Raw genomic sequence first — 22,639 nt, 5'->3', positions numbered from 1 at the left:
GCGTACTTCCGTGCATGACAGAAACACATCGTGGACGAAGCGAAAGTATGTAAGACAAGCGCTATACTGCCAATGCACCGGCTTGAGAACAGCTGGGGTTTATCATGTGCATCGGATAAAGTAGCCGAGGGTAGGCGCTGTGATGACACAGTTCAGTCAGGGATACTCCAACCACAAATCCTCCTCATAGCTGCAGGCGAGTGAAAGAACGGTTATACCGGCCCGCCCCGTTGGGCTCCGCGTAGCTGACCGGGCGTATATTGTGTGCCTTGGGCGTCGGAGCAAAACGTTGGGGTTTGCAGATCAAGGCGCGGGCTCGTCCTTCAGGGAGACTCATTATCCGTAAGTTATCCCAGGAGTCTGGCAGCTGTGCAATATATTTCCAACGTGAGCGCATATGTACCCCAGCTTCCCGTTGGGAGATGGACTGAGGTAGCCTCCCGTGCCGAGCGAATCTTGCGTGCAGCGGTTCCCTGAGAGAGCTTGGCCAGAGAAGAGCAATGGCAGGGAAGAAGGCATCCAAGCAGCCATTTTGGCTCGGGTGAGTTCTCTGCCTCAGTCTGGACTTGATGTGCTTTCATGCTTCGAATGATTTCCTGACAACTATACACAACCCTGCAGGGGAGCTGCAGCCTCCATGGCAGTATGCTTTAGTACGTCAACCATGATTCGGGCATCAACTAGACCACACGTCTTCCTAACATACCCGCCCAGCCCATCCCCTAGATCTCACAAAGTAGTAGGCCAACCTTTTCCAAAGATGTCTTTTAGCCAACAACTGATGTGCCGCGGCCACTAGCCGGATGCAAGTCCTCCAAACACGTTCTCCCATGCTCTCGACCCTTTACAGGTTCGCCCTCAGGGATGGTTAGTTAACCCTGACCAGTTGTCGACCCCCTCTTTCCCCCCCCGAAACCCTTTGCCAATTTACACATCTTGCCTTGGCACAGGTATCTTCTCACTCTGGTCCGGCCTCACCGCATCCATTCTCCGACAGTCCACGTACTCGACAGCCCGTTTCGGTCTGTACAGCATCCTCTCCCGACAGCTACAGCAGCGGTCAGAAACCGCCAAACTCTCCACCGCATCGACAATCGTCTGCGCTGGCGTCGCAGGAGGGTTGGCGGGTATGATCGGTAACCCCACTGAGGTACCACCACACTTAACAAGATTACCGTAGCCACACATCTCAGCCGAAGAAGCTCCTGACCTGACGAGAGTGACAGGTCATCCTTGTCCGCATGTGCGCCGATGCGGCTAAGCCGAGCGCCGAGCGGTTCCAGTACTCAGACGCCGTGACCGGATTATACCGTATCAGCAAGGAGGAGGGCGTCAGGGTGTTGGGCAGGTGATTGTCTGCGAATATTGTCAGGAGCGTGCTCATGAGTAAGCTCCTTTTGCTCTTTGCTCAGGACTGAAAACTCACCAGCAATGAAAAGACGTCTCCCAAATCGCCCCGTAAGCGTCCCCATGTTTACAAATTCAGCTGGCCTGAGTTCGACCCGGCGCTGACCTGAGAGGGACAGATATACGGCCGCTAAACGAGTCATCCTCTCGCGAACTCAGCTGCAAGATGATATTCGCACACATGCGCTTGCCTCGCTTTTTGCAGGCACGGTGGCCACGACGGCATGTGCCCCGGCTGATGTGCTCAAGAGCAGGATCCAAAGTGCTGCCAAAGGGTCCACGGTAAAATAGTTAACAGGCTCTCGATACTGGGTCGGGTCTAATCGACGTTTAGGTGATGCAAGTCGTCAGGGAAGGTTTGAGTCTCGAAGGCCCTATTTTTCTCATGAAGGGGTGGACTCCTGCTTGGTTAAGATTGACGTATGGCGCCGCAAGCCCTCCAGATCCTGAAACTCCACTGACGACTGGACAGGCCGCACACTGTCTTGACGTTCATCATTATGGAGAAGCTGCAAGAGTTGGTCAACCCAACCAGCACCGCTCCGGCTCGCGCAACGGCTTGATCTTATATGAAGAATAACAGTCTGTGTCCGCAAGAACCGTCTGGTGACCCTTAAGCTCGTGACGTAGACTAGGTCTTAGTCGAGTCACGTCCCAAAGTCGGGTAGATTAGACCAATTGAGCCAGTCCAGGGCACCGGCATCGTCCCATGGGTACATGCTGAGAGCGGGGTCGAATTCGTTGTTGACCCTGCTGAGTGCCTCGACAATCTGGTCGTCCGACATGGACGAGAACTGAATCGGCTCAGACCATGGAGGCGGTTCCAGAAAACCCGAGACAGGTGGGCTAGGGTGCATCGCGTCAACCACGCTGAAGCTAGCGCGAGTGTTGTGCCCCCGGGCATATGCCGCCGCTGCATGGTGTTGCGGGAGAAGCTCTGGCTGTGTCCCTGCACGCGGCCTCGCAGCTGTCTCGGCCGGGACAGGACCGGCGGCTGCCGCTTTCTTGACGATGTACTTAAGATATTTGCCATACAATGTCGACATGCCGTTCCGGTGTTGCGTGGTTGAGCCAATCCGCTCCAGGACCTCGGCTGTTTCCTCAATCAGTGTCCGGACGCTGGGTGCTAGATTTGAGTTGCCCGCAAACTGGCCACTAAGTCGCAGCGCGAAGCAAGCTGCAAACGATATCATGATGGCAGTATTGTTGGGCATGCTGGACAGCTGCCCTTCACCCTGGATGGCCACCCGCATGACGTTGAGCGCCGATGATAGCCCGGCTGCGTGGAAGAAGTGGCGCACTTCGGTCGGGGCCGTCGGGTGGTTAATGACTGTGCTGTAGATGGACAAGCGAGTGTGTGTGACCAGGATTTGCACATAGGGTGGAAGTCGATGCTGGGGCCCGCTACCAATGGAGATGCCCCATTTGGCGTGCCATTCGTCGAAGAACTTTTCCACAATCATCTGGATTGACCGAGCAACCATGGCGCCGTCAACCCTGCCGTCCCGTGATTCATCGCAAACCGTCCGGATGGAGGAGAATAGCTCGTCCTGTACAGGTTAGCTTTCATCCCATGGCTTCATCCGGCCCTTGGACCTACCAAATCCCTCCGCAAGACCGCCATAGACACCAGATGCCCGTCCATGGTATCCGCAATGTTCGACAAATGCCACTGATCACAGCCCCTCAGAATAGGGGTAACAGGCACCGTGTAGCAGCGGCCTCTCGCCAGGCACATCCTAAACTCGTCAGCGAGGCGCTACCTGAGTCTCGCCGTTGAAGACTCACCCCCGCTCCAGCACAAACAAGGCAATCCAGCACCTCTCCCGCCTCCTCAACAACCTCAGCCCAAACTCGGAATTCGGATCCACATCCCCAAACCCGTCCAGGGCCAAGGCGACCTTGGGATCGATGCAATCTGCCCTGGCGATTCCCCCAAAACTCCCTCCTCGCCCGCCAGGACCTTCCCGTAGCGAGGCCACCGGGACCAAGATCTTGTGCAGCGACAGGTCCAGCGCCATGGTGGTCGCCATCGACACATACCAGCAGGTTTCGTCGTCGGTGCTGTGCTTGCCGGGAAACATCCAGGGAACATTGACCATGAAGGCGAGGACGATCTCGACGGAACGGTAGCGGTCGAGAATGATGCGGTTGACGAGCGTCTTGCAGTGATTTGAGAGGCGCCGTGACAGGGCCCCGACGGAGGGCACAAAGAGGGCGGCGGCGGCGGCGATGGAGGTGAACAGGAAAGCGGATCGGGACCGGGTGAAGGCGGCTGTGTAGAGGGCCGGGTCGAGGCCCCAGCGGGTGTGGGCGAGGTTTTGATGAAAAAAGTTGAAGAGCGTGTCTGCTTCTTCGACCGTGAGCAGGCCGAGGTTGATTGGGTCCAGGTCCGGGCCCGTGTCGAGGCTGAACTGGCTCAGCTTGAAGAACTTTTCGACCTCGGAGATCTTGTCGCTCTGTTTGCTCTGCCGCGTCAGGGGGTGAGACAGGGCTTCGGCCGCCACGTGGTCGGCCCCTGACTTGGGCGAGACATGCAGATCCGAGGCCCGGGCGAGAAGCTGGAGGGGGTTCTCGGCGTCGTCGACAGCAAGGCTCTCCTCGCCAACATGGTCCTGCGAAGGGGTGGATTCCTGCGGCACGCTCATGGCGTCTTGGTCTGAGGCAGAGCTGTCGCCGGCGTCTGAGGAGGCGTCGGGGAGCAAGATGTCGCTCTGCTTGGAGGCCCGGCGTGGTTCTACGGTCGCGCCTCCAGTTTGGTCGTGGCTGTTAGTGATGAGCGACCATGACCCATGCGGTCCGGGGCCGAGGAGAGACTTGAGATCTGAGACGATCTTGGCCGCCTCGGTGCCCGATGCACTCCGTCGCAGAGCCTGCTCCACCTGATGCAACGCCTTCTCCAACCCTGTGCGCTTGCTGCAATCGGGTTAGCAGCTGTGTACAATACAATGCGTGTGAATTGGTAGCAGAAAAAGGATGCAAGCCTGTCTGTACTTTTTGACGCCCTTCCGGCGTCCTACGTGGAAGTCCGGTCGCACGCACTGGACGCCCAATTGGACGCAGCGATGGCAGCGGTCGTCGTTCTGGCGGCGGCCCTTCTCGCACTTGATCTTGGACCGACGGCACACAAGACAGGCGGCAGCCCTGCGGCTGTTCTGGTCCTTGGGCGAGTCGCGACTGCCATCCGTCGCCGGGGCGGCAACGACGACACTGTCCGACCGATCCATCTGGTCGGCATCCATTTGCGCAAGCGCAGACACAACCGATGTGGCTTTCGGCCGTTCAGGTCCCCCCGGCTTTTGCTTCTGTCGTGTTGCGGGGAGTGGCGGCGCAAGACCGAGCCGCTGAACAACCTGGAAGGAAACCGTCCACGGCAGTTGGGGAAATTGGGGAAACCGATGGTAGACGGTCGGCAGCTGACAGGCGCTGGCATGCAGCTGAAGCAGCCCACCTCAGTTCAGTGTCGACTGGCTGACTGCCTCAAGACACGACAAATTTCCGATACCTTAGAAAACCAGCAAGCAACGGGACCCTGAAACAATGACTGGCCGCTGCCCTGCGGCCGACTCGGGCACTCCACGAAGTTTTGATTAAGAGGTTCAACTCTACACCGGCATCACAAGCTCCGCTTCGACGAACGTTGCATTCCATACTTCCATACTTCCAGGTTCGCCGCCCGTTGAGGATTTACCCGTTTTGACCGCGAGCCTATCAGTTGCTCCCGCCTTGGCCACACCTTGGATATTTATGACTGGGCTGTCTCAGGCAACCTGGTGGAGTTACTGCCTGCCTGGTAACCAAGATATCTGCTATGTACGGAGTATGCACCGGGCCTCGACACGCTCAAGCTCGTCGTGGCTTGGTTCGCGGAGGAAATCACGGAGCAGAGCACCCCCTGCCCTCATCGTTTCCCTGAGGCCTCGCTCCGTTGTAGGGCACTTACAACTAGAGAGGCAGACACCAATTCTGGCAACAGTAAACATCGATTAGATCTGGGCAACCTCTTGAGGTTTTCTGACTCTTCCCAGATGCCAATTATTCACTCCCTTTTTCCTCTCCTTTATTGATGGGTAGTGTACACGCCCGCACCATTTTGACGATCGTTGACTTACCGGGCCTATACCTGTGGCATTGGTCCGAGCAGGAGGATGGTGAGGCAGCGAATGTAAAGAGCTTCGTCCGGGATTACAGAGAGCATGGTGTTTTCAAGTATCTGGGTAATATCGGTGCTCGGAATGATGGATCTTGAAGGTATCGAATCCGTCGTACCATCTTGGACACACCAAGCACGCGCAGCGGCCTCCTTGACCACACAGGTTGAAGGTTGTTTCCAGTTTCCATACCTCCGTGCGGAGCAGTGTTGCGGTGAACTGGGAGTAACTCCTACTCCGCAAGATTCAACTCAGAGAATCACTCTACCGCAAGAGCGAGTGGGGCCTCTTACGGCATGTGGGTCCCGCCCCTTGCGTGCCGTTGCATCCCTGAAGCTCAAGCTGTTGAACGCGCCTTCCACCGCGTTTCTTCGCGTGTTCCGATCAAACTTCCCAAGCATCGAGTCCTGACAGAAGTGGTCGCCCACACCACCGCCTCCCCATCTTCGCCTCTTCGCTCGTTGTCGTTATCATTTACGCGAATTGGTGTCTTATAAAAGTTGAGCAATTGAAATGGGGGAGAAACTAGCCGCTACTGCGCGGACGCCGGCGAAAACGCCGTCTACGGCTAAAAAGGCACCCTCGACGGGCAAGCAGCAGAGTATTCTCGGGTTCTTCTCTAGGAAAGGCGCGGCCGAAGCCACGAACGGGGCCAGTCCCACGCCATCCACCAAGCCGATATCCACGACGGACAAGAGGGACTCGTCGCCCCAATGCCTGAAGGAGACGACTCGGGCCAACTCGATGCTGGTCCAGAGACGCCCAACCAATGTCACTCCGGTCCCCAGCAGCGACGCCATCGAACCATCAAGCTCCCAAGAGAACAGGAGCACGGGCACGCTGAAGGTGACCGGCATCCATGTCACTTCGCCCACCACTCCTGCTAAGATTGTGCAGAAGGCGACCGTCGGCCCAAAGGCAGGCTTGCACAGCAGTCCGTCCCGGAAGGTATGGTTTTCGGTGTTGTTGCCACGCTTACCATCTAACATCTTTTCATAGGCCAAGAAAGCCATCAACTATGCTGAAACCTCCGACGAGGACGATGATGGCGTCCTCGCGACGATGAAGGCGAGGCGGACCAAACAACGCCGCTCCCGCGCTGCAGTTCTGGATGAGGACGAAGAGAACGCATATCAGGCTGAGCCTAACGACATAGAGGATGACGATGGTACGCTTCTCTGACCATGTCCCACATGCCCTTGGCTGACGACGTGCATCAGACGACCTCGCAGACTTCGTGGTCTCCGACGACTCTGACGTCCCGTCTAGGTCAAAGAAGAGGAAGCGACCGGCAACCAAGCCCACAGCCCCGCGCAAAAAGCTCAATCGCTCTTCCTCGCCGGATCCACGTTCACCTCCAGCAGACGGTGACGCGGATATGGAGGATATACCCCCTTCAACTTCAACTGCACAGAAGTGGAAGTACGACCCGGAAAATGTCCAGCCCAGCGAGCCGGCGGCCCGAGTTTCCCTTCCTACACCAAAGTCAACAGGCCCGAAACCGAAACCCAAGCCACACACAAAGGAGCCTGAAGAGCGATACCCGTGGCTAGCCAACATTCTGGACGGCAGCAAGAACCCTCCTGGCCACCCCGATTTCGACCCAACGTCCATCTATATTCCCCCACTTGCCGAGAAGAACTTCTCGCCGTTTGAGAAGCAGTACTGGGATATCAAGAAGAATCTATGGGATACCATCGTCTTCTTCAAAAAAGGCAAATTCTACGAGCTCTACGAGAACGACGCGACCATCGGGCACCAGCTGTTCGACCTCAAGCTCACAGACCGCGTCAATATGCGCATGGTTGGCGTCCCCGAGAGCTCCCTGGACATGTGGGTCAATCAATTCGTGGCCAAGGGCTACAAGGTAGCGCGGGTCGACCAGATGGAGTCGGCCCTGGGCAAGGAGATGCGCGAGCGCGAGTCCAACGCCAAAAAGGCCGACAAGAAGGCCGACAAGATCATCCGCAGAGAGCTTACGTGCATCCTCACTGGCGGCACGCTCGTGGATGGCAGCATGCTTCAGGACGACATGGCCACGTACTGTGCTGCCATCAAGGAGTCCATGGTCGACGACAAGCCAGCCTTCGGCATTGCGTTTGTTGATGCTGCCACTGGCCAGTTTTTCCTCTCCGAGTTTGAGGACGACGTCGACTTGACCAAGTTTGAGACCTTTGTCGCCCAGATATCTCCCAGGGAGCTGGTCCTGGAGAAGTCCCGCCTATCCACGAAAGCGCTGCGCATTCTCAAGAACAACACTGGGCCAACTACCATCTGGAATTACCTTAAACCGGGATCCGAGTTCTGGGACGCCGATCACGCCAGACGTGAGCTGGACTGTAGCGCTTATTTTACCTCGGACGAGGACGAGGACAAGGAGGAAACGTGGCCCAAGAAGCTCAGCGAGGCGAAAAACAAAGATTTGGCAATATCAGCTCTCGGAGGCCTGACTTACTACCTCCGCATCTTGAAACTCGACCAGAATTTGCTGTCACAGGGCAACTTTGACTGGTACCATCCCATTCACCGGAATGGTACCCTTATCCTGGACGGCCAGAGCCTGATCAACTTGGAGATCTTTGCCAACACGGTCAACGGCGGTCCCGAGGGCACTCTGTTCAATCTCCTCAACAGGTGCATCACGCCTTTCGGCAAGAGACTCTTCCGGCAGTGGGTCTGCCATCCTCTATGTAACATCCAAAAGATCAATGAGCGGCTCGATGCGGTCGACATGCTGAATGCAGACCGAAGCATTGTGCAGCAGTTCTCGTCTCAGATGGCAAAGATGCCCGACCTCGAGAGACTCCTGTCTCGCATCCACGCCGGAGCTTGCAGGCCCGAGGATTTCGTCCGGGTTCTCGAAGGGTTCGAGCAGATTGACTACACTATGGGCCTTTTGAGTGCATTTAGGGGCGGCAACGGCTTGGTCGACAGGCTCATTGCGGCGATGCCCGATCTCAAAGGGATCCTGGGCTACTGGGAGACTGCCTTCGACAGGACGAAGGCTCGGGATGGCAAGATCCTGATTCCCGAGAGGGGCATTGAGGAGGACTTTGACAGCAGCCAGGACGAGATTGAGCGGATCAAGGAGGAACTCCACGCGCTGCTCGACAGGCAAAAGACGGCTCTCCGGTGCAAGACGGTCAAATTCACGGATGTCGGCAAGGAGATCTACCAGATTGAGGTCCCAAAGTCTGTCAAGGTTCCTTCGAGCTGGCGCCAGATGTCCGCCACCTCGGCCGTGAAACGGTACTACTACAGGGAGCTGGAAGACCTCGTACGCGAGCTGCAGGAAGCCGAGGAGACGCACTCCCAGATTGTGAAGGAAGTGGCGTCGCGCTTCTTCAAGCGCTTCGACGTCGACTATGAGGTCTGGCTGCAGGCGATCCGCATCATCGCCCAGCTGGACTGCCTGATCAGCCTGGCAAAGTCGTCATCCGCCCTGGGCGTCCCCAGCTGCCGACCCGTGTTTGTCGATGACGAGCGGAGCGTGGTCGAGTTCAAGGAGCTCCGCCACCCCTGCATGATGAACACCGTCGCCGACTTCATCCCCAACGACATCAAGCTCGGCGGCGACGAAGCCAAGATCAACCTTCTCACGGGCGCCAACGCAGCCGGAAAGTCAACCATCCTCCGCATGGTAAGCTCCAAACCGCATCCCCATCCAGTAATAACGCCATCATGACTAACATACCCTCTCCAGTCGTGCATCGCGGTAATAATGGCCCAGATAGGCTGCTATGTCCCAGCCTCATCAGCGGTTCTCACCCCGATCGACCGCATCATGTCACGGCTGGGGGCAAACGACAACATCTTTGCGGCGCAGAGCACCTTTTTTGTGGAGCTCTCCGAGACGAAAAAGATACTCGCCGAAGCCACCCCCCGCTCGCTCGTCATTCTCGACGAGCTTGGCCGCGGCACGTCGTCGTACGACGGCGTCGCAGTTGCCCAGGCCGTCCTGCACCACGTCGCGTCGCACATTGGCTGCGTCGGCTTCTTCGCCACGCACTACCACAGTCTGGCGGCTGAGTTTGCGCACCACCCGGAGGTCAGGGCGCGGCGCATGCAGATCGAGGTTGATGAGGCGCAGAGGAGGGTCACGTTCTTGTATCGGCTCGAGGACGGCGTCGCCGAGGGGTCGTTTGGTATGCATTGCGCGGCCATGTGTGGGATCCCGGGGAGGGTGATTGAGAGAGCCGAGGTGGCGGCGAAGGAATGGGAGCATACGAGTCGACTGAAGGAGAGTTTGGAACGGGCGAAGGAGGGGTGTTATATCCCGCTTGGGGTGTTGAGTGATGTGGCGAGATTGCTGAGGAGTGGTTGGGAGGGCGAGGTGGAGGAGAGAGGGGTTGAGGTGCTGTTGAGGGCTATTGAGGCGCTTTGAGGGGATGATGGAGGCTATTAATATGAAGAGCTCGGTGCCGGCTGAGAGTGCTTGTTGACGCCGTTGGTCGGGTTGTTGCTATAGTGCACTGTTTCGCTTGAGACTTGGCTTCCTTCACATGAGTAGTAGCGGGGCCATGGTGTTCAGGACGTGGGGTGTAGTCAGTGGTCGTCTTGCTTTGTAGGTGGTTGTTGCGGGCTTGATATGGGTACAACTTGTGGGTTCAATACCTGTTAATGGAACTGTACCTCAATCAAGACGACAAATGGAGCGCAAACGCTGATACGCTGCCCCAAGGCCGTGATGATGCAAGCCAAGTCTGTTGAAAGAGTGGTAGTATCCAATGTTGAGCATGACAAAACCAATGTCTTAACCCCAACCACATTCTGTCCTAGTGGACACTACAGCATACCTGCAGTACATCTGCCTCTAGAAGGCATCTGGGCTTGATGTGTTTGGGGCCATGATCTCCCAGCATCCATCGACTGGCCACCCAGATTAGAAACCTCCTTGTTTCTCACCGGTCCATTGTGACCAAATTGCTGTCAATCCAGTATATCAACTCAGACGTTCAGCGATGGCCTCCTTCTTTGAATAATACCGCAGTCGCACCGTTTCTGCCACTTAGTCTCGGGCGGTGCCCCTTCGCCGCCGCCCGAAGGTCTGTCTCGGACATGGCAAACACCGAAAGCCAGCCAAGCGATCTCATGCCTCTCTTCATAAATGAAAGTGTGCAGGATCTCGGGAGAGGCGTGTCTGCGAAGTGAGATTTTGTTGCTATTTCAGGAGTGTCAGTGGCCATACTTCCTAAGGTACCTGACCAGAGCACAACCTCGTGAGCAAGGAAGGATTGGTCACGATAAGAATTCCACCCAGTTGTGTTTTGTCTACCTGCCCTGGCTATTAACACATGTCGGCGTTATCCGGGTCCCAGTTCCGGGGAAACACGAATTGCCCGTCCCTTCTGTTGAAGGTTGAAAGGGCAGGAGGTCGGCAGTCGACAAGGAACTCCGTACCGCTGGTGTAATCAAACCATTCCCCGCCTGGTACGTCCTCGGGCCCATTAGCGAAGACGGTGCCCCGGCTTTTGAAGAAGTGGTAGTTCCGAATGCCCCTTCAAGACGTTGAAAATACACGGGGGTGGAACTCGAGATTGAAATGATGTGTGAGCAGGAAAGTGAAGAGCTGAAGGGGCCGAGGGGGTGTGTTGCAACCATGATTGCAGTTGGGAATGCCGGATCGCATATACAGATCCTCTAACACAAGGGGAATGTCCAATATCGGAGCCGTGAAATATCCATTTACTTGGTCCACGGGAGCTTCCGCGTGAGAGGGACGTGGGGTGTGTGTAAGGAGCTGCTGCTCAGCTGACTCCATCACATTGTCCGGCATCAGAATGTCTCTTCTGCTTGAAAGACGCCAAAGAGGACGACTTTGACGGTTCTCGGCTTGCCGGAGAATGGACTACTATTAATGCTGTGAGCCTTGGGTCGTCGAGGCCGTCGTCAGCCATCCGAGTTGATAATGCAGCTTAGAATAAACTCGAACATGTGGATTGACTGTATGGTTAGTTAAAAGAGATGTTCGCCTTCGGTAGGAGATCATCCTGTAAACCACTAAGACATTAGTCCAGACTCGGGCCCAATCCATCCAAGCCCAGCCCGGAGGGCTAATGTCCATGTCTTGTGCTGACGCCTCGGCCATCGCCGCCTTATATCATCACGCACACACATCCCAAGATGGTAGTGGTACTTTAGTACGGTACTGCAGGAGGGCTGATTGAATAAACCACTCAATGAACGGGCCGAGTATCTTGTTTCTGACCCCCAGGTTCGCCGTTGAGATCGGAGGGAGGGAATCGGCGCATGTAATCGCGCTCCTCCTCCTCGATTCCGAGATATGCGACAAGGCAGTGGCCGAGAGAAGCCTTACGCATAAGGTCGACAAGCACCCAACGGCACTGATACGAGTCCGCTCCCTCATCAGGGTACAGGCAGTGTCCAGGTGGAATGGCTGGTGATAGGCACGGGAGAACACGGGCCGCATGAGGAAGATCGTATAGGCAGGCGTGTAGATGCGCTCTCTCCAGACAGGCATTCCTTGAGTTTCCTCGCATATCGAAGGGTGACGGTGGCGCCCTGTCGAGAGGCCATCTCTCATAGGCCTTGGTACGTTGGGCGTAATCCTTGGGGAGCTTGACTTGACAGTATCGGACCGTGACACATCGGACTAGATGATTCAGGTCGAGGATGGCCCTGAACTCTGAGACACTGGGCCTCTGAGCCGTGCAAGCAATGCCATGGAGCGGAATCTCCGAGGGGAGGCGACCATCCCGATGAGCGTCATGGACGAGGGCATCGCCCGCATCTGCACCACCATACTACTAAGTTGGATATAGAGTCTTACCTCAGCACAAAACGTATCCGCTATCAAGGCCCGGTCAAACGGGGGAATGACTTTGGGGGCCACGTGCCAAATGATGCTGGGGCAATTGGCGACCCAGACAGCATGGAGATGGCGGCATGCCAAAAAAAAAAGAAAGAAAGAAAAAAAGAAAAAAAAGCAAAGAAAAGAAAGAAAAGAAAAAAAGGCCCGCAAGTCGGCCAAGGAGTCACAGTACTGGAAGATGCGGACGAGAATCTCGGTAGGGGCCGATGAGGCGAGAGCGCAAGAGGCCGCCATTGAAGACGAGATGAAAGTACTCTACCACCCTGATCATGCCAAGGGACTGGGGGAGTCGATTGGTGCCGGATACAAAGGCGCAGCTCGCAAGGCATTTGAGCTCGGCTTCCTGAGGCTGATTGGGAGAATGGAGTTGTAAAAAGGTACGGAGTACGACCCAAGCCCCAGGGCGAAACCGGAACTGGCGGATGATTGATTCAACCGTGGGGGTTGGACCCTAGCTGGGAAAGGTCTCGCTGCAGCTGGGGGCTTCCACTCCCTGCATGGGTGATTGGTGCGGCGGCAGCTCGAAATCCAGCGAGACCCCAGGGCTAACCGGGGATTTCCCGTGCCTGCACGATTAAAGAAGACGATCCATATCTAACTAGAGTAAGTCAATGCTTGAAGAGTAGGAATATGGACCTATGGTCTGTATATCTGAAGTTGAGTTCAACCACGTAAGCTATAGGAGCAGAACCACCTTAACTTCGCATGAGGCACGGAATTACTTGTCGCGTACCGCTGATAAACTTCCCCTTCTCACCCCTACCTATGTGGCTTTCCATCAAGCCATTGAATCTAAACCTAACCAGTTACTTCCTCGTTGCCTTTCCGCCATCGCTGGTAATTGTCTTGGCGACACCAAGCAGGTTTTTGTCCTTGGCAGCTGTGCTGGTGCTCCCGCTCGAGCTGAACTTGCTGCTGTCATTGCCCTCCTTGGACGGGGGGCTCACGGAGATCTGGGGAACCTTGGTGCTGGACGATGATGATGGCATTTTTTCTATCGTTCTCCGTGCGCTGGGATTAATGTTGCTAATTGGTGATGATGCTTGGTAAGCTCCCAGGGGGTTGATAGATTGAGGCAAGATCTAAGACTGGGAGGGAAACCATACTATAGGTGGTCTGGTAGTGACGTGTGCAAGCAGTCCCGTGTCCAAGCAGTCCCGTGTCCAAGCAGTCCCGTGTCCAAGCAGTCCCGTGTCCAAGCAGTCCCGTGTGTTGGTTGATCCTTGGTGCTATGTGGCGTTGGGATTTTAAGGAACTTGAATTAGGCGTTAGGTTAGTGCTTTGCATGGTTTGGTGTGTGGAAGAAGGGATGTACCCAAGAACGCTGAAGGAGGCTTACCAGGTGCACTTATATTCACCTCGATCCTTGCTTGAATAGATAGATTCAGGCGTGAGCAAGCTGGTGAAGTGTTCATTTGCTATGACAACATCAAGACCACGTGAGCCAAATGTCAAAAGGAGCCACGCCAAACTGAGCGCTGTAACATGAGTTGGTGGTCGTCGTTGAATGCGCGCCATTGTCAGCCAGTAACGAAGCGCCAAGTTGGACAGCACGTGAAGTAGGAATCGGACGAGCGAAGGTGCCATCACACCCTGACGTGAAAGAGGCCACTGAACACTAGGTGTCCAGCAAGGTCTTGTGGCCATGCAACGTCCTACGATCGTGTTCCTGCATGTCTAATGCTCCTTTTGTCTGAGGTGCTTAGCCAACCTAAGTGTCAAGTCACAGGCCAACGTCAACCCCTTACTTTGCTGCCGAGTACAACTCAATGGCGAGGAAATGATGCATGTGGTCTTGCCTAATAGCGTACACAATGTTTGACTCGTGGCTGCGATGACAGCGGCTAGGCACGCAGCTCCAAGCTATTATTCAAACCAGGCTGAGCAGAACAACCGATGTACACCTCAGTGCTCCCTGTTTAGTGACATATCACTAGTGCAGCCATTCCGCATTGTCATGTTACTAGTCTCCAGTATTTTCACTCCTCCGGCATTTGGCTTGTACAGATTCCTCGATACAGTGCGCCCTGCTATTCACACGTCTACGGATGTACAAAACACCAAGACGTCACTGTCAACAGGAGCTTCAACCGAACCACATGGGTAATCCATCCCAAGTCTGACAACTTGAACAACAACCACCCCTTTCACAGTCCAAGTTACCTTACGCACCATAAATGACATAAATCTCGCCCGACGTATCGCTCGACACAAACAACCTGCCCCTCTGGTCAAAGTCGAGGCCAACGGGCCGGAAGCAGTTGTTGGGGCAGCCGCCGATGTTGCCGTTCTCCATGACGGGGATCTGGGCCGTCTTGCTGGTGACGGCGTGCACGGGCTGGCCGTTGGCGAAGTCGACGCGCATGACGCGGTAGCCGTCGGCTGGGTTGCGGTTCCTTTTTGGCGTTACGACGCCAGGTCAGCAAGTTTCCACTACCAAGAATCTGCCAGGCCCCTGACTGGAGTGCATCCACCAAAGGTAAGGGGTTGAAGGGTATCCTGACGCACCAGCTGCCGTGAAAAGCGATATACGCCGCGGTGCTGTTCCTGTTGAACTTAATATCCAGCGGGGCGGTGTGGGCGTGAAAGTGCAGGCGGCCCGTCATGTAGTTGTTGGCGCAGGCGTCGGCGGCGACGTTGGGCACGCCGTCGGGCTTGAAGAGGCTGCCGACCAGCAGGCCGCTAATGCCCACATTCTGCGGGTCCCAGGCGGGCACGCACGAAGGGTAGCCATAGTTGAGGCCCTTGTAGCGGTTGGCCGTGTCGTTGAGCACCCCGTGGTAGCTCAGCCGCTCGGCCGGGTTGTCGTTGTGGATGTCGCGCCCGTTGAGCCGCAGGTCGTCCATTTGGTTCTCGACCGACCACTTGGAGATTGAAGTCAGTAGTTGTTCTCTCCTTGATGATATGATAGTGATGACGGAGAAAGGGAGACATACGAATCCGCCATAGACGGGGTCCTCTGTCATGCCGACGACGTTGCGGAGCCCCCAGGCGATCAATTCGCCGCCCGAGGCGTAGTTGTGTGCCGTCTGCATGCCTTTGCTGATGCTGAAGGCCTTGATCACGCTGCGTGCGGCAGACTGCTGCGTCGTGGTGGTGTCGATGTTGCTCGCGGAGCCCCGAGCCACCAGGATGGTGTCCGGGCTCCATTTGGACGTGGCGATGGCCCGGGTCGGGTGCGTTCCTTGGAAAGACATGCCCGTGACGATCTGCCGGCCTTGGCCGACTTGACCGGTGGCGGCATCGTACGAATATGCTGTCACGCTGGCGAGGTTGGAGGTGAAGAGAGTCTTACCATCGGCGCTGAGGGCGATCCCATGGTTTGTCTAAGGTAGGTAAGCACATCGTGTTTTAATTGGCCGTCAAGTATGGGAGCAGGGGAAAGAGTTTGGCTTACCGATCCGCTGACGATTTGAGTGTTGGACTGAACGCATACAATGTTGCCTTGGTCCTGCAACACAAGCCGTCGGACCCCCTGAGTGCCTCCTTCGGCCACAAGCAGGTTGCCCGCCGAGTCCACAACAATGTGTCTGGGCTGGCGGAGACCAGTGGCAAGCACGCTGTATCTGTACCCAGAGCCCATCCTGGGCTGGAATCGGCCAGTGACCCCCGAGCATGACTGAGCGACGACTTCGGGAGCGAAGATGGAGGCTAGGGCCGCGAAGCCCGCGAGTGTGATGAGATAACCCATGGCCCCTGAGGACTGCAAAACGAGGGCTGGCGTAGATTAGAACCCCTGTCCGGGAAGCCGGGGAAGTTCAGGTATTTGGCTCCTCTTGATGATTCTGAGCGCAAGACGGATGATGTAGTTATTCGAAACGGAGTCTACAAATCAAATTTCACAACATGGCAGCAGCGGGTCGGCAGCTTCCGAGATGTTGGAGCGAGAAGGGTTCATTCTTATGATGATAGCCTCCGAATGCTGTGGCCAGAGGAGGCCAGGGGTCATCTACCGGGCTCATACAATTTAGATGCTTGCTCCTAGCCCAGGTCTCCAGTGCCGGCGTCGCTGCCAAGTTCCGTGTATAGGAAAGGCAAAATCAGGGATAATAAGTCATAGCAACCCAAGGAGCGGGGGCTGTCATATGGGTTTCGCTTGGCGGTAATGCTGCTACATTCACCCGGATCGGCGCCGGCTGGCAGTGAAGAAGGAGAGTGGTGTTCGGTAAAGAGCCGGAACACAATTGCCCGGCTTGTTCTCATTGCAATCTATCTGAATAATTGGTTAACTGCCCGATGCCCTTGACGCAATCGTCAATATCGACACTCTATATACCACTGTTAGCGTTGCCTTTTATATGGTCGGTGATGTCAGTGGAGGAGCGTTGGAGTCGACTGGAGGCAAGCAGATTGAATCATGTATCTGTAGTAAATGGGCAAATACGACTTATAATATACGACCAGTCTCCTCTCAGGGAAGTGAGCGGTGGAGCTGTTGTGGTAACCGCGCACTCCACCCTGAACATGAGCGGCCGTAGTACACTATGCAGGACTGGCTACCAACATGTTGTGCTGTTCCGCAGTTACACTGCCACCGTCTAGTCATTCAGCCAATTACCATGTTCTTCATTCACAAGAACAACAAGGCTGCTAAGGAAACGTTGACCATGACAGCTTGCAACCTAGAAAAAGGCCAGTAACTAGCTTCAACTAGCCAAATTTCGAAATCATGTCTAATGGGATGATCGAGGAGACGATTCTATCAATAGAAAGTAGTCATGCTTAAGCTCTCTACGATGTAAGTACCTAACTAACAGGCCCGTGGCGCGGTAGGATTGACAAAGTTCTGCAGGCTCTGGCACTGACTGGAGCATATACACCAAGTCGAGAATCGAGTAAGGTAGTAGCACAATCGTCCTGTATCCCGTCCTTGCCGTGTTTCAGTTCAAACAAAACAGTATGTGCAACGGCGCACGAGACATCAGTCAGAGTAGCCCGGACTTGCCATTCGTTTCTCAAGCTTGTCGCGTCCACACTCCGCCGACTGCGAGCGAAGCGAATGGAAGTGGCGAACCGAGTCCCTACCCTGCTACCTTACCTTAGGCGTAATGCTTCACCACCCTACCCGAGTCCACCTCTGGGCAAAACACATATCCCGAAACGTGGGGTCGGACCGAGAGGCTGGACAATCATCAAGTTGTTCACAATGCTGTTCTGTACACGATCGGCCAGTAGCACCTACGATCTGAAACACGTTGGCACAAACTTGAATGGCGCTAGGTGACCCAACCGCAGACTCGAGTCCCTCCCTCCTTGCCGGGTCGGTTCCGTGTAACACGGGAGGATCGAGCGAACTTCGGCGATATGCGCTCGAAACATACCTCCCTCTTGACTTTCCTCGACCAACTCTGTTATGCCGAGACATGGTCGGAAAATGTAAAGGCAACAGTTCACTGGCAGGTCGGCTTCGATTGACGGAAGACGCCGAGGCCCGGGGCGTTCACGGGTCCCCGGGCCCTGTTTCTGAAGTGATTGTGATGGAGGAGTCCGCTCCGACGCGCTTGAGAGGAACGAGGAAGAGAGGTGTGTTGATGATTGATGCGGGCACATCAAAAAGTATGTTATTATGGCGTAGTACCTATCTCAGCGAAAGCTATTAATGACGTTACAGAAGCACTAGAGAGGAGCGGCGGCTGCCGGCGTATGGCGGTGTCGGATCGGAAGGAAGTGGAGAAAGGCCCCGGCCGAGACCCACGGAGAATTTTTCACTTGCCGGATCAGAGCAAACAATGACACATGACATCCTTCCTTTTTCTTATAAGGTACAGCGCATAATTAGTCCGTAATGTTTGAGTCTCCGGGCAACCCATCTCACTTGCCAGAGTGAACACAAGGTGAAAGTTATCGGCGGGAGAATCAGGCTGCTTCCTTGACCATCTCCGATCGGAGAGCGCCTGCACTAATCAATTTGATCGGCCCCCGAATCGGGCAGCGCGCCGAATTCACCTGCCGGAGACCCCAAACCTCAAATCAGCAACATGGCAACAGCAAAGCGCGACAGCGACAGCAGCTATACCGCCACCAATTCAACAACCACTCTCTCACTTTCCGACACCGAAAAACCACCGCCATCCCCATCAGATAGGACCCCATCGCCGTCCGCCTGCAACGAAATCGTCCCCGCCGAAACCACCGCCGATCACATCCAACCCATCCACAATGCCACACCCACCACCACCCACCCCGACGCGACCTACTACTACCCCGAAAAGAACGACCTCGGCCCCGACCCCGAAGCAGCCAACCCCACAAACTTGAACCCCCTAACCCTCCACCCCTCGACAGCAACAGCCTCCACAACCCTCGACTTCCCCGAAGGCGGCCTCACAGCCTGGCTCGTCGTGCTCGGCTCCTTCAGCGCCATGCTGTCCTTGTTCGGGCTGATCAACTCGGCGGCCGTGTTCGAGTCGTACTTTGTGACGCACCAGCTGGCGCACAAGACATCCTCTGAAATCGGCTGGGTGTTTAGCCTGTATTTGTTCATTGTGTTTTTCGTCGGGATCCAAGTAGGTCCTGTGTTTGATCGGTTTGGGGCGAGGGTGCTTGTTGCGGTGGGCGGAGGGTTGATTTTTGGGAGTTTGTTGTTGTTGAGTTGGTGTGAGGGTAGGTTTATTTCATTGCATTTCTTTTTTCTTACCTTTTTTTTATTTTGTTTTTACTCTTTTTGTTATGTCGGGGGTGGGAGTTGAGGATAATGTGAAAGGGGAGGGATCTTGGTTATCAATTGTGGTTGCTGATTTGTGTGTGGCATGATGCCCAGAGTATTACCAGATTATCCTGACGTACTCAGTCATGGGCGGGCTGGGCGGCGCGCTGCTCAACAGTCCGGCCTACGGCGCGATCGCGCACTTCTTCAACGCCCGGAGGGGGCTGGCGACGGGGATTGCCACGACAGCCGGCGGCGTCGGCGGCGTGGTGTTCCCCGTCCTGCTGCGCGCGCTGCTGCCCAGCGTGGGCTTCGCGTGGAGCTGCCGCATCCTTGCCCTCATCATGCTTGGCCTGGCCATTCCTTCGAACCTCTTTATCAAGACGCGCCTTACGCCCGCCAAGGGCCGCGATGGCCGGTCCAAGGTGCAGTCGGTCTGGCCTGATTTCAGCGTGTTCAAGGACGCCCGGTTCGCGTTTGCTTCGATCGGCATCTTCTTCATGGAGTGGGGGCTGTTTGTGCCGCTCACCTTCATCGTCTCGTACGCCGCCGCCCACGGTCAAGATGCGACCGAGAGTTACTTGCTTCTGTCGTACCTGAACGCCGGATCGGTCGTGGGGCGTGTTCTCCCGGGTCTTCTCGCCGACCGGTTCGGGCGATTCAACGTCATCATCGCCACCATCGCCCTCTGCTTCGTCACGGTGCTGGCGCTGTGGCTGCCTGCGGGCACCTCCAAGGCGATGCTGATTACATACGCGGTGCTTTTTGGATTCGCGAGCGGGAGCAACCTGGGGCTGGTGCCCGTCTGCTTGGGGCAGCTGTGTGATCATCGCCGGTATGGCCGGCTCTACTCGACCGCCATGATGGTGGCAAGCTTCGGCACCCTCAGCAGCGTTCCGATCGGAGGCGCCATTCTGGATTCTGGGTCGGCAGAGGAGGGGTGGAAGAACTTGATCATATTCGATGGCGTGGCGTATTTCGTTGCGCTTGTATGCTACACGGCGGCTCGTGTGCTGGCCGTTGGCTGGAGTCCACGGATCATTTTTTAGGATGTCAGGCTTGGGACAGGAGTTCAAAGTTCTGGCCCTGTGTCAAGCGATGGCAAGGGCCAATAGACGTAGATTTGCCAATTGCGGCGGGCCATGACAACAGATAATTCGTAAACTGCTGCTGTATAGGTCACGCTCTCTCTTGACTCCTGTTTTGGTTGAAAAACTGAGTGCTGACGAGCCGGAGGATGCGGCGTGGGTCGGGGTGTGGCCGTATCGGACCCGGAATGATTCATAGTGACTGTCCCATGGAATAATACCACGAAGACGGCCGACAGACTGGGCCGCATCCAGCATCAATGCGACAAATGCGAGTCGCAATCTACAAAATCTGAGAGCTGGTGTCGATGTCGGCGGCATTTCGGACTGCGCGTGGGTTGCCAAGAAGTGAATCATACTTGTTCACGATGAGAGCAACGCCGGGAAAACTGACGGTGCCAAGAATAAGGTCTAAGATCAGGGACGTGAGTGAAGGTCACGGTGAACGGAAATAAGGAGAATCTATATAGGGATGCTGATTTTGCCTTGATGTCTGCTCTTCTCAATCGTCTTTTTCCCTAGGCCCCTCTTGCCGCAGTTCATGGCTGCCTGTCTCCCAGTCAATTGTCAATACTGTTTGACCGTGGTTTACATGTAGTTCCCACTATTTCGGATCAGAGCGCTATAACCGTCTTTAAAAAACATTCACCGAATACTTTGTAAAGTGAGTCTCAATCCTCTTACAACCATAAGTGACCAGTCCGTGTATGATGCAAGGAAACTGTTCCCTTGTCTGAGCCTTCAATGATGAGGAAACATAATAACACTCATGTCATGAGCCGACATCGTCTGATAAGCCACGATATTTTGCTTTCTATCGTCCAATGCCGACGCTTTGCGCTCCCTTCGCTGACATCTCTTCATCCAGCAGTTAGGCTTCCACTTCCAGGTTGGTATACGGAGGAAGGGGTTCTGTACATACATGGATATAACCGAGCATGCTATCAGTGATATTATTTGTTTTGAAAGTCGAGTTGTTCTAGGTTAATAGCTCGGGTGCCAACTGATAGGCATTGCTTGGTCAATGCCTGAAATGTTTGTACTGTACTTACCTCTAGTATTTGATCTTTGCTTAAGTTAGGCTTTTGACTCCGCCAGATCATCCCCTACACATTTGAACTTATCAATGTCATCGCCAGACTCCCTAGATCTCAATAGTCTTGGTGGAGTGGGGTACATACATCCCCCAAGCCTGTCTGCCATAGTGGTTACCGTCAACTTCATCCGAAGGCGTACTCCTAACCACGCTAGTGAGCACCTTGCAGCACCGGTCTATAATCAGTTTCCCACGTACCATATCCCACGGGCCCACCAAAGAGCCAACGGTTCAATGGTGCGGCTGCAGGTCGATGGCGCCTTGCTTTCGGGTATGTCATCAGTTCATTCCGTGTAAAATCAACCTGGGTGGCTTTCGTAGCCTATGGCCACCTTCGCCAGTTTCGACCGTCGAGGGCAGCTGGTCGGTGAGCTTTTTGAAGTTTCCAATTTGGGTTGTGAAACAAGGTCCATTCCTTACAGACCATGATCGCTGTGGACTTCCACACGTATGCCGTCACTGCTCCCGTCATAAGCAGTTTGACTTTGCACATGGAATACTCTATCAAGACCAGAATCACGCCTCCCTCTAATACCACTTCGTCTGTCGATGCCGAGCATCCACGCATCACCTCCATTCACTTTTCTACCTTATGCTAGTGCCGTTAACCACAACCAAAGTATATCAAATGCGAGACGACCAGTCATATTCCGATGTCACGCGTCCACTTTCCCAGCACCGCGAAACAGGGCTCTGACCGGGGCCCACGGTTGCTGTAAGACCTCGGAAGTCGGCGACTTGGTATAGATTTTCTGACATATCGTCGGTTTTGTCATGGAAGTTGAATGTCAATGTTCCATATACACCCGACGTTGGAAACTATCTTGAATGTTTGGTGAGTTCCAGGTACAGTACATACAGCAGCGGGGTTTTGAAGGGGGTGAGAACGCTGGTTTACAGCGCTATGATAGCCTGAAAAGTTTTGACAGCGCTGGCAACTAGCATTCCCAGTTCAACTAGCATTCCCATTTCAACTAGCATTCCCAGTTCAACTAGCATTCCCACGCCAGCACCTGCAGCAGCCTGATCCAGCGCCTAGCCTGGTGTATTCCGTACGCTACGCTGCACCCCCATTGCACTCACATTGCATCCTGCCATTGCACCCTCTGTTGCGCTCTGTCATTGCACTCCGGCAGTTTGAACCACTGCCGCATTCAGCGTCTATTTCCCTATCTCAAAATTCAGATGACCCCTCCATAGGACGGGAGTCGTGTGCATCCATCCCCGGCGGAGAACTTCAGATCGGCGGGTCCAGACATCATGCAAGTCCTTTTAGCCCTTTCTGCGACCGGTTGATCTGATTGAACGGAAGCGCTGTCGGTCTGTCGGTTGGCAGGAGAGGGGGGCCAACGCCACCTTCACGGTTGTCTTCGCCCTCTACCCTAGCATGCCTAGGTAATGCGTCTACCACGTCACCAG

The 22,639-nt window shown here is 55.2% G+C and overlaps 6 protein-coding genes across 6 annotated transcripts; 3 read left to right on the top strand and 3 right to left on the bottom strand.

Moving 5' to 3' along the window:
* Positions 1 to 500: 500 nt before the first annotated feature.
* On the top strand, positions 501 to 1,970 carry N657DRAFT_655760 (mitochondrial carrier; the record flags this gene model as incomplete). The annotated part of the gene is made up of 11 exons (XM_062794632.1): positions 501 to 541; positions 622 to 653; positions 715 to 739; positions 800 to 867; positions 951 to 1,150; positions 1,227 to 1,339; positions 1,373 to 1,386; positions 1,440 to 1,458; positions 1,527 to 1,689; positions 1,742 to 1,827; positions 1,880 to 1,970. The coding sequence occupies 11 exons, from the start codon at positions 501 to 503 to the stop codon at positions 1,968 to 1,970; spliced, it is 852 nt and encodes a 283-aa protein (XP_062648329.1).
* An 84-nt stretch (positions 1,971 to 2,054) lies between these two features.
* Positions 2,055 to 4,649, bottom strand: N657DRAFT_680518 (uncharacterized protein; the record flags this gene model as incomplete). The annotated part of the gene is made up of 4 exons (XM_062796297.1): positions 2,055 to 2,957; positions 3,008 to 3,146; positions 3,196 to 4,323; positions 4,402 to 4,649. 4 exons carry the CDS (start codon positions 4,647 to 4,649, stop codon positions 2,055 to 2,057), a joined length of 2,418 nt encoding a protein of 805 aa, XP_062648328.1.
* Positions 4,650 to 5,964: 1,315 nt separating this feature from the next.
* N657DRAFT_644794 (DNA mismatch repair protein Msh6) lies at positions 5,965 to 10,202 on the top strand. The gene is made up of 4 exons (XM_062792827.1): positions 5,965 to 6,506; positions 6,558 to 6,726; positions 6,779 to 9,198; positions 9,262 to 10,202. The coding sequence occupies exons 1-4, from the start codon at positions 6,072 to 6,074 to the stop codon at positions 9,940 to 9,942; spliced, it is 3,705 nt and encodes a 1,234-aa protein (XP_062648327.1). The 5' UTR covers positions 5,965 to 6,071; the 3' UTR covers positions 9,943 to 10,202.
* Positions 10,203 to 12,071: 1,869 nt separating this feature from the next.
* Positions 12,072 to 12,725, bottom strand: N657DRAFT_395918 (uncharacterized protein). The gene has a single exon (XM_062787174.1). The coding sequence runs from the start codon at positions 12,622 to 12,624 to the stop codon at positions 12,181 to 12,183; it is 444 nt and encodes a 147-aa protein (XP_062648326.1). The 5' UTR covers positions 12,625 to 12,725; the 3' UTR covers positions 12,072 to 12,180.
* Positions 12,726 to 14,330: 1,605 nt separating this feature from the next.
* Positions 14,331 to 16,281, bottom strand: N657DRAFT_617833 (soluble quino protein glucose dehydrogenase). Its single transcript, XM_062790534.1, has 4 exons — positions 15,788 to 16,281; positions 15,327 to 15,716; positions 14,899 to 15,254; positions 14,331 to 14,786 (listed from the first exon to the last, which is right to left on the bottom strand). The coding sequence occupies exons 1-4, from the start codon at positions 16,079 to 16,081 to the stop codon at positions 14,555 to 14,557; spliced, it is 1,272 nt and encodes a 423-aa protein (XP_062648325.1). The 5' UTR covers positions 16,082 to 16,281; the 3' UTR covers positions 14,331 to 14,554.
* A 1,909-nt stretch (positions 16,282 to 18,190) lies between these two features.
* N657DRAFT_617831 (MFS general substrate transporter) lies at positions 18,191 to 20,165 on the top strand. Its single transcript, XM_062790533.1, has 2 exons — positions 18,191 to 18,993; positions 19,151 to 20,165. The coding sequence occupies exons 1-2, from the start codon at positions 18,369 to 18,371 to the stop codon at positions 20,083 to 20,085; spliced, it is 1,560 nt and encodes a 519-aa protein (XP_062648324.1). The 5' UTR covers positions 18,191 to 18,368; the 3' UTR covers positions 20,086 to 20,165.
* The last annotated feature ends 2,474 nt before the right edge of the window (positions 20,166 to 22,639 follow it).

The sequence above is a fragment of the Parathielavia appendiculata genome (genome assembly GCF_033297405.1).
Source record: "Parathielavia appendiculata strain CBS 731.68 unplaced genomic scaffold N657scaffold_5, whole genome shotgun sequence".
In the NCBI taxonomy this organism is placed as follows: domain Eukaryota; kingdom Fungi; phylum Ascomycota; class Sordariomycetes; order Sordariales; family Chaetomiaceae; genus Parathielavia; species Parathielavia appendiculata.
The sequence above is the reverse complement of the archived record's forward strand: the minus strand, read 5'-3'. Positions and strand labels throughout refer to the sequence as shown.